Raw genomic sequence first — 15802 nt, 5'->3', positions numbered from 1 at the left:
AGCCAGGAAGCCAGTTTTTATGCCTAAGGCCAGAGTAGAACTCATAGTTTCCTGGTTTCTAGGGAAGCATTGTAACTACCAGATCAAACAAGCTTATTGTTCTGTCTAGTATCTGGCACTAATAAGGTACTAAACTGAGCTCATAGTATATACTTGTTCAGTTCTATTATACTCATAGATTTTGGATTTATTGCCAAATATCCAAAAGAAACAGTTTTGCTTATTTTTAAGAAATGTTGAGATTCGTTGGGGATGTGGGGAAGGGGGGCTGCTTTGCTTCTGGTCCTGGTATTTGAGGACAGCATGGTCCATCCCGGGGGCGGGTTCCAAATCCCATCGCTACTGGTTTGTTTGTGTGCATACTCGTGCGTGCGCATGGAGCTTTGCGCATGCACAGAAGCTTCCGGGCGGGTGGGTGGAGCCTCCCGCCACCGCCACTGGTGGCGAACCGGTAGCAACTCACCATTGGTCCATTCCCACCTGGTGGCTTTGATGGATATTTGCAATTTCCTGTTTTAGAACTCTCTAAATAGTAAAGACTTTGTAAGGAAAAAGAAAGGAATAGGAGTTGATTGATGTGGTGAAATACCACATAAGTAACAGTATTGTTATAAGTTATAACAGATAGTTATAACCAACTATCACTGGGATGTAGGTAACATTGCCTTCTTATAGTCTAGCTGCCTTCTCCAATCAGATGCCTTGCAGCCATTACACTTCTGAATTTTGTTTAAATTTGCCATCACTGAAAGGCACCGGATGGAAAACAACAAATTGTTAAGGTCAACGTCTAAACATCTACACAAAAAGGGAGTTCCTATTGCATTGGATGAAACTGATCAACAAATGGTTTCTATTAATTTAGCCTATATATCAAAACCTAACAGTTGCCCCAGAAACTTCTGATAATGTCTGGAGATGACTCAAGTATCGATAGAGGATGTATCCTTTAACCTGACATTTAAAGCAGTCTCCTTTTAAAATAATTGCAGAACAGTATACATTTTTGCACTGGGATTTGTCCTGCTGTAAGAGATATTTTTTTAATGAAGTCCCTCTAGCATTGATGGCCCTAGAGTAAAATACATGAACTTTAATACTGGAATTGTTTACTGTTTGGGTTTATATATCTTATTCATATTGTATCCACCTGCCAGGGAAGCCTTATGCACATGTTTTGGTCATACAAGTCATTGATTTTGGCTGTTATCGACCATGACACTTTATGTTATTGTTTTTCTAGTCGTCTGTTTGCAATAGGATCCTCTTTCAGCAGGGAAAGGTCTGTCTGTGCATGATGGGTTTTATTTTGTTGCCTCCCAGTAGTGCAAATGCCCGACTGGACTACGGAGAAAGGACTGAACCCAAATCATCATGCATTAAATAATTGGAATCATCATGCTTAGAAACCAGATTTCATGTGAAATTCCATGGAGAGCCTGACGCTTCCTTTTTTAATACACAATCTGTATAATTGAGCAGTTGCTATTCATTTGTTAGAAATTGCAGTTGTGGGTGCAGCATCAATAAGAACCAAAGATTTATTGCACAGGACTTCTCTTCAAATCTGCCTAATTATCTAACACGAACTACTGCTATCTTAATGCCTGGAACAGGAAACACCCTGCTTTCCCACCATGCAGTTCGGGAGAGATAACGTATGATCATGCCATAGGTCTGACTTTAATTGACAAACTGTTCATAAATTCCCAATGACTAGAAATATATTTAATTTGAAATGTAATCATTTGTTTCAAACAATGCATGCTCACTGAGCTCTGAATAATAAGCAACAAGAGAGCTGTCAGGTTTTTCAGAGCTGAAACAAAGAATAGTTTTCTAGCTTGTAGCTAATATTTTAATGCTTAGAATTTTATAATTTTAAGTTTACATTTGCCACCTTGGGAACTTCTTTGATTTGTTTTGCCTCACTTGGCATAATTTGCTTTCCAGCAGACAGTGAGTTTACATCATAGTGGCTTGACCCATATAATAGCATGAGCAAATTCAAGCTTTGTTGAATTTTTTTTTTCCCCTTATGCTTTTGGGCAATGTCTATCTCTGAGAATATTCCTTTGTAAACTCAATGTTGGAGTTATAACCAGATGACGTATTTCGATTCAGCTACATTTGGCTTCTAAAATTCTGCCAGAGGTATTGAATTAGTCACATGCCTGAGCCTAAAGCTGGACTTTATAATATAAAGAGCTTTTTGAGGTAAAAGAGAACTGAAGTATTTTTCACTTCAGGATATTTTTTGACATTGTTTAATTTTTGCCTACACACACACAAACACAGGTTCCTTTTTCACTCGAGGATTAGTGTTGGAAATTTTATCCCAATATAACTCTTTCTGTGACAATGCAGGTAGCAGCAGAAACCCTACACTGACCCCATCCAGCCATCCATACCCCTGGAGACAATCTGGCTTGTTTTTTCTTGGTTCAAAGCCATACCAAAATGTGTGGCATGGAAACTTAGCTTGTGTTTGTTTGCTTCCTGACAGGGTAATCCTGTTTTTAGAGGATTGATGCCCTCTTAAACAGGAATAGGCTTCCTTATCTCTGCAGTACTGAGGATGATCACATTCTAGGACCTTCCAGGAAGCAAATATGAGGGGAGCGGCTTCATTTTATGCGATGGGGAAATTGTTACAGTCATAGCTGGCCACCTGCAATTGCCACACAATTCTGTCGTTTTGCCTATCGCTGAGATGTGTAAGATGTTAAGCATGTGTATTTTACATATATTTTCTTCCTTCCCTGTATGGAGTTGAAATGGATACGCATTATTTGCTTCCATTCCACACCGCTCTGTTCTGATAACAACACTACAGGTAATTCTCGACTTATGACCACAATTGAGTACAAAATTTCTGTTGCTAATTGAGACATTTGTTAACTGAATTTTGCCCAATTTTATGACCTTTCTTGCCACAGTTGTTAAGTGAATCAGTGCAGTTAAGTTAGTGACGGGGTTGTTAAGTGAATCTGGCTTCCCCATTGACTTTGCTTCTCAGAAGATCGCAAAAGGTGATTGCATGGCCTTGGGACAGTGCAACTGTCATAAATATGAGTCAGTTGTGAATTTTGATTATGTGACCAAGAGGAATTGAGGATGCTGCAATGATTGTAAGCGTGAAAAATTGTCATAAGTCAGTTTTTTCAGTGCCATTGTAATTTTGAACGGTCACTAAATGAGCTGTTGTAAGTCGAGGACTACCCATGTAAAGGATTGACAGGTAGCCTTGTTTGTTTTAGTTCATGGTTTACCACCTAGATGTCCCTGTCAGAGATGATCTTCAGCTTGAAGACAGCAAAATATAGTCAGGACTGGGGGCGGAAGAACAGAAATAAGAGCTGTGGTGGTGCAGTGGTTAGAGTGCAATATTGCAGGCCAACTCACTGCTCACTCGAGGAGTTTGATTCTCACCAGCTCAAAGTTGACTCAGCCTTCCATCCTTCTGAGGTGGGTAAAATGAGGACCCAGGTTTTGGGGGGCAATAGGCTGACTTTGTAAATCACATACAGAGGGATGTAAAGCACTGTGAAATGGTATTAATGGTGGGTTGCCCCTGGTTCAGACCAGTTCACAAGAACCGGTAGTAAAACCAGCAGGAGGCTCCGCCCACTGAGCTGGACATCATTACAGGTGATCTGCGCATGTGCAGAAGAGTGCGCGGGTGTGATGCAAACAGATATTAAAGGTAAGTAGAACCCACCCCTGAGTGGTATATACCAAAGGCCTATTGCTGTTGCCAATTAAAGAACGATATTAACTTTTTACTGGTCTGCTGTCTAGTTTTCAGATCCTGGTTTTCAATGTAGAATGACTGATTTCCCAATGATGTTCTCTCTCTCTCTCTCTCTCTCTCTCTCTCTTTAAGAGTAAAAAGGATCGCATGAAGGCTTGGATAAGGAAACGCCTCCCTTCTTGGTGCAAGGAGAGAGATTCCTGGTCTATCTACATCTTTGCTCCTCAATCTAAGTAAGGCAACCCATATTTGATTGCTGGAAATATGTTGGAACATGCTGGGCTTAATGTTTGCTGAGGCTAGCAATCACAATATTCTGCAGAACTCTCAGAGGCCAAAATGTTGAAAGAGGCCTTCTTATCTAAAAGATTGGCACCAGTATTCACAGGTGCTGTCTGCATCTAATATTTCTGGGAGGGCAATTAATATATGTTGTAATCTGCAAATCATAACAGAGAAGGATTTAGGGGGGAAACTATAACCCAGTGGTAAGGTATGTGATTGGCATGTCAAAAGTCCTGGAATGTATGATATTTCCATTTTAAGGAAGTATCTAATATGAAATAATGAAGGAATGATCCTGAAGATCTGCTGCCAATTTAGAGAAAGCACAAAGTTTCCAGAAAATTGTGTCATACTATAAAATAGTATATCACAGTAGTAGCAACAATAACTATTAAATTATTTCTAGCTTTGCTCAGCTGCTTATCTGTTTTCACCTCACTTACCCTCCATGGCCCTTAAAATCCTTGCTTAGTATGCCAACTAAAGCATACTTCTTATAAAGTTAGTATGCCAACTAAAGCATTCATCTTATAAAGCCTTCCCACCAGCAATATGAATATATTATATGAAAGTGATGTAGTATTGCTACACAAAGTCAAGCTTTTCTATTACACTTTGGAAGGAAACAGAAACTTTCTGGATCCTGAGGGACTTGTCTACTGCTAAAACTTTCCAATTTCAAATAGTAGATACCATTCTTCTGGAACCAGTTACAGTATTTGATCCAGATAATTGGGGAAAGGAATGGAGCACAGAATCAATCCCAAACATCTCTAGCTAGTGCTGGAAATTCCTATCTGAAACCACGCAGAGCAGCAGGCAGTCAACACAAAGTATGCATAACCAAACTTACCGACTCAACTCAAATATCAATGGAAAAACTCTGAACATCCTAGGACCAAGCTAAATCCAAAACCACTACAGAATTCCTAGAACCTTGGCTTTCTGACAAATTAGCCATAATGCTCAGCAAAAACCTAAAAAAGAAACAAAAAAGATAATCTCCTTCAGGCGCCAATACCCAGATAAGCAGGAATTAACAACAGACAAGGAACTACCGAGAGGAAAACCACACTCCCATCCAACTATTGTACTGTATTACAAGCTACTGTATATAAACAGGGCGCAAGCCCCACTCTTACTGGCACTGATGATGTTATATAGTCAGATAATGAAATGTCTGCAAGCAAACAACCAAGCTCAGAGAACACCAAAGATTCCACAGTTCAATCCTGAGCTACAAATGTTCTTTTCCGTTATAGCCAAATTTAATATAAGACAGTTTTTAAACTTTTCCTGGGGAACAAATACTTTGCTGAAAATTTCTGCTAGAATCGCACTTTACATTAAATGCACACACTTTATCTCACTCTCTGTCTCTCTCACACACATAAATAGCCATAAAAATTAACACCAAATGGATCCCCAAAATATCTTCATCATAAGCTAATGTCGGAGTAAATTGGGCATAATATTTTGAACAGAGTAGCTTCAGCAATTTTGTGCCCCTGGATCACTGTAAAGTGTTTTTATGTCCTTTGGACATAATATGAGTATGGGAGGGGGACCTTTTCCTGCATCACATGAGGCTTCCATAAATATGCCTCAAAGTAATTACAAATTTAGCAAATGTTTGAAATGCTAATTTGCCTTATTACTTCATAAAATGTCATACTTAAAAGAAATTTAAAGTCCAGCTAAATGAATAATCCATCATTCCCCTCTCCAAGGTTAAAGCAGGTGGACGCAAATTAGAATAAACTACTATATACTGAGAGAGTAGGGATATTTTTTAATTGTAATTTCCTTCCTTCAAGTTGCTGTTTGCTTTGACTGAGAAATTGTTCCTATGACCTTTACCCCTTTTCTGGTTCTTTTAGACCAACTTTTGCCAAGCTGGTGTCTTCCAGATGTACTGGGAGTACAGCTCCCAGAATTCCAAGTTAGTATGAGTGTCAGCACATCTGGAAGACACCAGCTTGCACAGGGCTGGTTTAACTTTAGAGGCTACCAGGGAAAAAAGGAACTTACATCAAAGCTTTAATTTGGCCTTTTCCAACCTACTTCCTTCCCAATATGTTGGGACTCTATTCTCAGAATTCTCATCAAATATTGCTAACAGTTTCAAGAGCGGTTTATTCTCAGAACAAGTAAGAATGCTTTTCCTCTAAGGTTCAACTGCCTTCCCTATATCTTTTTATAAGTGTGATTAATTTAATCTTCCGTAATTCTGAAAGTTAAAGGAAAGACTGGGCAAGATCTTTTTCAGAGAGCCCTCATACGCATTTTTGAGTTCTCCATCTTCCAGTTCCCTCTTGTTTCCCCTCCTAACCAGTCTTTTCTTCTCCCAGCATATTTTTTACAGGAAGTCTTTGATTTACAACAATTGAGCCCAATATTGCCATTGCTAAGCAAAACAGTTGTTAAGTGAGTTATACCCCATTTACCATCATTTTTGCCACAGTTGTTAAGCGAATCACGTGCTTGTTAAATGAATCTGTCTTCCCCCATTGACTTTGCTTGTTGGAGGGCAACTGGGAAGATTACAGACGGCGATCACATTGACATTGCAGCCATCATAAATACATGCCAGTTGCCAAGAATCCAAATTTTAATCACGTGACTTTTGGGTACTGCTATAGCTGTAAGTGTGAAAACCAGTCATAAGTCACTTTTTTCAGTGCCATTGTAACTTTAAACGGCCCCTAAATGAATGGTTGTAAGTCAAGGGCTACCTATATTGCTTCTTCCCCCTTTCCCAGTTTTGACCAAAGTATTTTCTCTTCCTTCCTTATTTCCTTCCTTGATTATCTACAAAAAACAAAACTATGTTATAGCCAACACCTTTTCATATATATATTTTTTGTAAACAAGTTTTATTAAAATTTTTCTTTCATCATACATATTTTATGAACAGAGTGTTGACCGGGTCACATCTTATACATATAATCTATTCCTATCTTCCCATTTTTTCCCTATTCATCTCTTTTGTATAATTCTTTATCACAATTTAATCATTTTTCACCATATCTTGTTATTTCAGCTTCTGCCGTATTGTTCTTTTTTTTTTCCAAAGTCCATTTTGCATGTTCCAATTTCAGCCATAATATTCTTTTTTCATACTTCTTTATCTTATCTTAATTTCTTAAAACATAATACATAAACAGTATTGCTATCCGCCCTTAATTCCTAATCTCTTACAATAACATCAATTAATTATATTACTCCATTACAAACTCCCCATCCCACTTTTTAACATTTCAACTTTGTCTCTTAATTTAAGTTATCTTCAAAGTTAAATCAAATTGCCATTTCACATTTCATATGCTATTCTGTTTTACTATAAGCAATATACATCATCATATTCAAATCTTTCATTAAAACCCTTTAACTTAGTTGACCAACCACAATTAATAATATTAATACAGTTCCCTTAAATCTACTAATATATACCTTATTTCCCTTCCTCCTTTCCACTAATCTTCCCTTCTTTGCCCATTTTCTCTTGGTTTCTCCAAAATTCCACTTCTTGATAATTTTCTCCTTTTATCCCATTCTCTTAACATCTTCTTTCTTTTTTTTAAAATATATATTTATTACATCTTTTCTTCTGAGTCCTTTTTCTCACTTTTAGATATATTATTCAAGCAATTCTCCCCAAGCTTTCTCCTAATCTCTTTCCACTATTTCCCTCTTTACCCTTTGATTGACTCTTTGTTGATGGATGTTCTCCCCATCCATTCTTTTTTTGCCACTGTAAATCCCAGTGAAATCATCTAATTGCTTTTTGCATTCAATTCCTTTTTCTTGCTCCTCATTTATGCTCTCTTTTACCACCTTCTCCCCTATTTCCTGTTCTGTGTATTCCAGCAAAATTTCTGACTTTTTATTACCCTTTAGTGATTCATGCATATTTTTAAACATCTCAATTAGTTCCTCACACATCCAAGACTCCATATTGCCAATTTAAGAAATTGTTGAAACTTTTAAATTATGTCACATTTAATTAAAATTTAAAATCTGTATACTCTCTTTTTGTTTTCAAATAATATCCAATTCAAGTATTTATCCAGTCCACTCCATGTTAAAGATTTGTTATCTTCCATAGCCGTTGAGAATCGAAACCAAGCAATATAGAAAGACAAATACTCCTTAAAAGTTCTCACAGTTTCCAAATTATCTTTTAGTAGTCAAGGTCACAGCTGTTACTTTCTCTTCTATCTTTCAACAAATATTGCAGTACTCTCTTTCTGGCAGCAGATTTTCTCTCAAATCCACAATATTCTCAAACCAACTAAATGTCAAAACTGTCAAAAATATTTTAAATCCACATAAAAAATACTTTTCCTCAGGTTCTTTCTTTTTATTATTTTTAATTTCTCCCAATCCAATTGTAGATGCAAAAACTTTCTTGGGCTTTAGTATTTTAGCCTCCTCTTTGTTCTTCTCCCTCCATAGAATTTCCCAAATGCCAATTAGCCGCCTTTTAATGTTCCAATTCAAAATTTTCTTTTACCTGTGAGTTGGTCAATCACTCACCCGGTACCAGCACTCCATTCAAACACAGTTCCTGCACAAAGACTTAGTCTGGTTGCCCCAGTTTCAGAGCGGTCATTTTACAAAGGCCACCACCGGACAGTCCGAAGAGCTGCCTCCGATCTTTTGAGGAACTTGCCTGTTTCTCTTGTTCGTCTGAGATGTCTCTCCTTCTTCACCATCCCTACAGGACGGTTCCGGTCCGAAGACCCCCCGACAACGGTTTGTCTGGCTGGATTTTTGTGGAGCTCGTCAGAGCCCGCTATTTTTCCAGCTGGTCTCACCGCGACGCTTCCAGTTTCTCCACCTTTTCATAATTTTTTGAAGATCAGGATAGTGATGAACTTGGGGAACGCTTGAGACTGAGGAACTCAAAATCTTTGCCACTGGTTGAATCTAATGACACTCTTCCTACCCATATCTTTAATTGCCAAATGGCAAGCATGAACCATTGGCTTGTGAAGAACCAGAGCAAGCAACATCTTGTAATATCTCTTTTATAAAAAGAACTATGTTGCCATGAGGAGTGGGTAAATGGTCCCAACAAATCCAAGGCAGAACTGCAGAAGAAACTAATTATCCACCTCCAGTGGAGTCCAACTACAAGGAAGCTAGGCCAGAAGGGTGAATCATGCAGGGAATACTGGGCAGTCTGCTCTCCATATGCCTATTTTACTCACAAAAGTCATTCATTCATTCATTCATTCATTCATTCATTCATTCCTCATAACATGTGATCAGTATCTCACAATTTGGGAAAGACGGTACTGTATGTCAAGACAGATTTTGGTGATGGTTTTCTTTAGATGATTTGCATGCAGGAGGTAGAAGATGAGGACAAGGACAGATGAGGGTTGTCCCTGTCAAGAAAGGCCTGTTTCCAAAAATTAATTGCAGCTGCAGCTTTTTTACAATAGGAAAGAAAAGGTAGTCCAATATCCGTAGAAAAGGAAGAGGATTGTTTCTCTGCTTTGCACAGATTTCCAGTGACTTCTCTTCCTCTTCCCTTTAGATTCCGTGTCATATGCAATAAAATCATTTCCCACAAGATGTTTGATCACATCGTCTTGGTTATCATTTTCCTGAACTGTATCACCATTGCAATGGAGCGTCCCAAAATTGAGCCCCACAGTGCTGTGAGTAAACTGTATCACTTCCCAATTAACATAGCCGCTTTGTTGTGCTGAGTTTATGTGGGGCTTTTATCAATATTTGTTCTTTCTATTGGTTTCTTTTATCAACAGAAGGTGGAACTCAGAGGGCATGAGAAGGAATAAATGGAGTGAAATTAAATTACCCTGATGTGTACTAAGAGATAGTCCAGACAAAAGATTAGAGCAGATGTGTGTGGCAGCTGTCTCAGCATACCTTTTCTGTTTGATTACTGTCAAGGCTTGATCATCCTGCCTCCCCAATCCCACTGAACTGAATATTTCTTATAGATCTTAGAAACATGCGATGTCTAGGCCTGTGCTTTTAAAATGATATAATAAGAAGGATTAGTGAAAAGCCACTTAAAGGTGTAGTTTGGTTAAGGTAGTGCTTCTCCAACTTTTTTTTTTTTCCATTACCAAAACAAGCTTATCAGAAGATCCTTCTTACTCAGAAAGTGCTTTCGCAAGTCTCCAACTTATGACAATTGAGCTTACAATTTCCATTGCTAAGCAAGGCAGTTGTTAAGTGACTTTTGCCCCATTTTACAACCTTTCTTGCCGCTGTTGTTGAGTGAACCGCTGTAATTACCAGTGATTTAGTAACACGGTTGGTGAAATGAATCTGGCTTCCTCATTGACTTTGCCTGTCAGAAGGTTACAAAAGGTGATTACATGACCCGGGACATTGCAACCATCATAAATACATGCTGGTTGCAATGATCACTGACCACAGGAATGCTGCAATGGTTGTGAGTGTGAAACATGGTCATAGGTCACTTTTTTTCAGTGCTGCGGTAACAGCTGCTGTACAACAAATGGTTGTAAGGCAAGGACTATCTGTATTTAAATGTTCCTGTTGTGTTTGGCTAATGGGTTTTATCCAAAGAAAAGCCACTTTTATCCAGTTTGGGGTAATTTACTCAGGTTTAGAAAGCACTGGGCTAAGGCATCAGGTTAGAAACCAGGAGACTGTGAATTCTGGTCCTACCTTAGGGACAAAGGCAGCTAGGTGACCTTCTGCCAGCCATTTTCTCCAAGCCCTAGGAAGCAGGAAATGGTAAACCACTTCTGAAAAAACCTTGCCAAGAAAACTGCAGGGTCTTGTCCAGACAGTCAGTCACCAGGAGTCAAAAAAAATACCCATTTATAGAGAAAATCATACTCTACATTGCTTTTTCAAACCAAAATGCAACATGCAATTGTTTTCTTGGAAACTGCATAGCAAGAGAAATAGTACTTAAACTTATATACTGCTTTACAGTGCTTTACAGCCCTCTCTAAGCGGTTTACAGAGTCAGCATATTGCCCCCTAACAATCTGGGTCCTCATTTTACCCACCTCGGAAGGATGGAAGGCTGAGTCAATCTTGAACCTGGTGAGATTTGAACTGCCAAATTGCAGGCAGCCGGCAGGCAGCAGAAGTAGCCTGCAGTACTGCACTCTAACCACTGCGCCACCGCAGCTCATAGGATGCATAGATTCCCATAGAACTGATAAAGAAATGAATATAAATACCTTTCTTCAGGAGAATAGAGAAGGTTAGAGATTTAAACCTGATTCGAATCTGGCTCTTTCTCTTCCCCCCCCCTCCTTGCAAATACAGAGCTTTGAGCAAGTATTATGTGGTCACGAAAGCGAGCACGCAGGCAGTGCTAGTACTGTATCCAAGCAACATCAGCATCTTGACTTGCTAAGTAGGCTCTCCAGCTAAATCCAAGCGATAGTGTTCAATTCCGACTGAACTGGCTTCAGTCCCCATCCTGGTGGAATTTGTTGCTCTGCCACCGAGCCCTAGCAACTTAGTTGTGCATCTGTCCATTATGGATGCACAGTTAGCCTCCAAGGGAGACTTAAGTGGAAATTCTATTGCGAGTGCTGCTTTTAGTCCCTGCTGTTAGGCTAAGGGTGTTGGCTACAAATGAAGCTCAGGACTCATCTGTTTGTAATTGTCTGGTTTGGGGGTAGGGGTGTATGGGGAGGGTGGCTTTTAAATATGTGTTATTAATTCCAGCAAGCAATGTTCCTTTCCCAGCAGTGGAAGGAAGGAAAAAGGAAATTTTCACCGTTCTTAATTTTGCCCTGGCCAAACTGGCTATATTCTACTTTGCTGTATCCAAGAACAACATCTATAGGTTAAAGACATCAAGATTTCCTCTTTTTTTGGCAGACAGAAGGGAGAAGCATCCTTTTTCTCGGAGCAGAAATAACTTACTTGATCTAATAATGCTGTCCGTCATAATTTTCTTCAATAAATATTCAAAACCTTTTCTTCCTCTCTTTTGTGGTCTAGTACTTTGGTTCTTTGTCTGCGTTTGCATTCAAATGTGGCAAGAGAGGAGAAAGAGAGAATTTTGCCATTCTTTTTCTTCACTTGTCTCTATCTCAATACTGATACGAACAAAGATCTTTGTTTTAGTTCTCTGTCAGGTTTGTTTTGCTAGATTTACATAATTTCTTTTCCAAGCCAGATCTTCCCAAACCATCAAGGGTCAACCAGATAACCCTCATTAATCTGCTATTCTGTGATTTCATATTAATTTATTATCGCCTGGAAATGCATTGTTTACTTCAACATATGTCCAAAGTTTGGTGAGGCTTACTTTCCTGTAAGTTTGTTTAGGGTTACCGATTTAGTAATATGCAAAACTCACATAAAGAGAAAATGTATTCATTTCAGACAGCATAAAACATTTGGCTGCTTATGAATAAAGAAAAACTGATGTTAAATGCATATTTGGCAAGTTGAATAAGCAATTATTGTGGCACTCAGGGGTCCTCTGAAATCTGCAAGTGAAACATTTCAGTAAAGCATTTCGGTGTCAGCTACTGAAATGCTTTCTATGTTGAGAACCAGCCACTAAAATTTCTGCTTTTTGAGCTTTGGTTGTATAGCTAGTAAAAAGAATGTGTAAGTTTCACTGAGATTGGTACTTTTCTGCAAAGATTCAAACCATGAAGAAATAGATATTAGAGATATTAATTATTATTAACATTAACATTTACCATGAAGGTACAACCCTGAGCAATGTTTACTTAATCAGATTTTAGTGGTCTTAAAATTTCTAAAACTAGTGCTATTAGGATAATGAAGCAATTTTATTTAAATTTATGTAGGGTCATATTTTAAATAAATATTTAAAATTATGTCAAATTGTTCAGGGCTATGGTTAAGAAAGTTTTATAATCTTGGATATTTTAAAATAATACTGTGATTTTGTTATGGTCTATAGTTTAAATAAATTGACTTGACTGAGCAAAACCGGGCCACATCTTCATGCTCATTCTACTTTGAGGAAAAGGAGCCCTCGATACCAATACATCAAGCTATTTTTTTCCAACTGGGAACAGTGAATTAAAATGGAATTACTTGCAGTCAGTAACTAGAAGCAGATGCAGGCTTTTCATTTCAGTGAAATGGGAACAATAACAAGAGAGACATTATTATGAAAATAAAATGTTATGCTCGCTTGCTTAAGAGCAAACTTTCTTGCAATGAATGGGACTTGTTTTTGAATACAGATGTATGCATTCAGAATTTTGAATCTTTTGCTGTTGCCTTGTACTGTTGTCTGTTCTGCTATAGACTATTTCTTGCAGAAAGAATGGTGTTTCATTGATTCCTAAAAACATGCCTTCCTACCTTGGCAACTGAATTTGCCAGATCTAATAGAATAACAAAATTGGAAGGGACCTTGGAAGTCTTTTAATCCAATCGCCTGATTCCAGACAAATGGCTGGATCGTGTGGCTGGAGAATTCTGGGAGTTGAAAACCACATTTTGTCAACCTTGGAGCCATCTTTGAGCATCTTCAGGGTTGTCACAGCGAGGCTGACTGGAGCTGTGGGAAAGGGAGGGAGGAATAGAGATAACTGAGGGGAATATGTAGCCAAAACAACATTCTTTCTCCTGGGAACCAAGGACACTCTCACCAGCACCTGGAGGGGTGTGGATGGGAGGCATCCGGGATGGGGAGAGAGACCTGATTGGGGCATGTGATGATTGTGTTTGACGGGGGGAAGAGCTTTGGATTTTGAACTGGGTGGGGAAAACCCAGGGGACTTCAGATTCGGGTTTTCACTAGCTGTGCCAATATGACACGCCTAATAAATCTATACTTTGAGGAACCCTGCCTTGGAGTTTTGATTTCCTATGGGCTGTTACTTGGAATCCTGACACGTATCTTAAGTTACCAAGTTCAGAAATACTGATCTAAAGGTTAATTTCTTTAAGCATCACTGTTAGGAAGCATTGTTTTAGTTCCTTTTGTTTATTTTTGTTGTTGGAGCCATTATATTTATACATAATGGTGTGGTCCAGAGGATTATAAAACAGCTAATAATTTTGGCTAAAATAGTCAATCTGACGCCATTCAGACATCATGGACAACAGTATTCATAAGCCCAGCAGGAATTTGTGGGCATTATCATTCAAAATAGTATGAAGACTCCAGATTCCTTATCTCTGGGCTGAACTGTGAATTGTCAGGATGTTTTCGGCTCTTCATTTAAGTAAAATGGGAAGAATAACAAGAGAGACTTTATTATGAAAATAAATTTGATAGATGTATTGCATGTTTATAGTGATGTGTAACATAAAAGTTATATTAACTGGAAGCTCACCACCTGTACAATCAAGCTGTTTCTGGTGCCATAAATAGCTTTTGGCACCGTGTTCTTTCTGAAACACTAAAATCTTGAATGGAGCTAATCACCCACCAATACTGAGGCAACTAAGAGGGAAATATAAAACTTAGTTCAAGGTAACAGGCAGTTATAGAGGAAGGATGAGGTTTTGTTCACTTAAGTTAGGTTACTGGAATAAATAAGGATTTGCAGGCCTGTTCAGAACTGGCTAACTGGATTTATAATTATTTTGAAACTCACATTGCATCTGTTTATATTTTTGCTTCAGTTGTATAATTCCCTTGCAGTCTGTAAATTAATGTAGCACTATTGTTCTTTTATTTACTGATGAAAGGAGCAACATTGGCAAGATTTCTCACTACAGTTCTATTTCTGAACCACCCACTGCTTTTAAATAAAGGTAGAAAATACATTTTACTTTAGCTGAAAGAACGGTACTTGTGCATCTTAATTAATGTGAATCTGGAAATTATTATGATCCTTCTTGGCCCATATAGTACGCACAAGAGACAGCACGGCTCACAACAGCTACAACAAAATAGCTGTTGTACAGGTAGTCCTTGACTTAACAATCATTTGTTTTACAACCATTCAAACTTATGTACTGAAAAAAGTGACTTATGACTGGTCCTCACACTTATGACCATTGCAGAATCCCTAAAGTTACGTGATCCAAATTCAGGGTGCTTTGCAACTGGCTTGTATTTAGAACGGCTGCAATGTCGTGGAGTCACATGACCACTATTTACAATCTCTGTTCATTGACAAGCAAAGTCATTGAAGGAAGCCAGATTCACTTAATGACTCATGATTCGTGTAAAAGACTGTTGTAATATGCTTAACTCTGGAAAAAAGGTTGCAAAATCAGGTGTAACTCACTTAACAATTGCACCGCTTAACATCAGAAGTTGTGGTCCTGATTGTGGTCATAAATTGAGGACTATCTGTATTGATGACACAGAATTGTGTGTAGACAAAAATCCTGGACATTCATTTTCACAGGGGAAGAACCTGTAGCTCAATGACAGAGTAAGTGCTTTGGCCTAGACATATAAGAGGTGAAACCTAGATATTTAGAGCAAAAAAGGCTTAAGTTTTCAAGAGTTGTTTCCGCCCACCCTGTAAGATTAAGAAAGAACGATATTGTGTTTATGCCTTCCCCTTTCTCGTATGTCCCTCTATGTATGCTGAATTTTTGGGACAACTAGAATGACATCACAAGGAATGACATCATGACAGGAGCAAGGCAGAATATGATAAAAATAAAATCTCTATTTCAGCCCAATATTTGGCAGCTGTCCAGGATGCTAAGAAAGATAAAGGATTAGAAAAGGAAAAGTCTTATCTTGCACTTATTTGGGTGTTGTTTCTTGAAAAGTTTGATCAGTAAGACTTAAATCCCATCTCTCTCCCTCCCTCCCTCCCTCCC

The 15802-nt window shown here is 38.4% G+C and overlaps 1 protein-coding gene across 4 annotated transcripts in view; it reads left to right on the top strand.

The window, feature by feature from the left end:
* Window positions 1-15802, top strand: part of CACNA1G (calcium voltage-gated channel subunit alpha1 G) — a 419473-nt gene that overhangs the window by 313927 nt on the left and 89744 nt on the right. For all 4 annotated transcript variants that reach the window (XM_087887148.1, XM_087887147.1, XM_087887145.1 and 1 more), the window contains 2 exons: window positions 3887-3987; window positions 9588-9711. In XM_087887148.1, coding sequence (XP_087743274.1) covers window positions 3887-3987; window positions 9588-9711 — 225 coding nt within the window. The remainder of the gene's footprint in view (window positions 1-3886; window positions 3988-9587; window positions 9712-15802) is intronic.

This window comes from Pantherophis guttatus, chromosome 2, assembly GCF_059756535.1.
Source record: "Pantherophis guttatus breed Tessera chromosome 2, ASM5975653v1, whole genome shotgun sequence".
Classification (NCBI taxonomy): Eukaryota; Metazoa; Chordata; class Lepidosauria; order Squamata; family Colubridae; genus Pantherophis; species Pantherophis guttatus.
The sequence above is the reverse complement of the archived record's forward strand: the minus strand, read 5'-3'. Positions and strand labels throughout refer to the sequence as shown.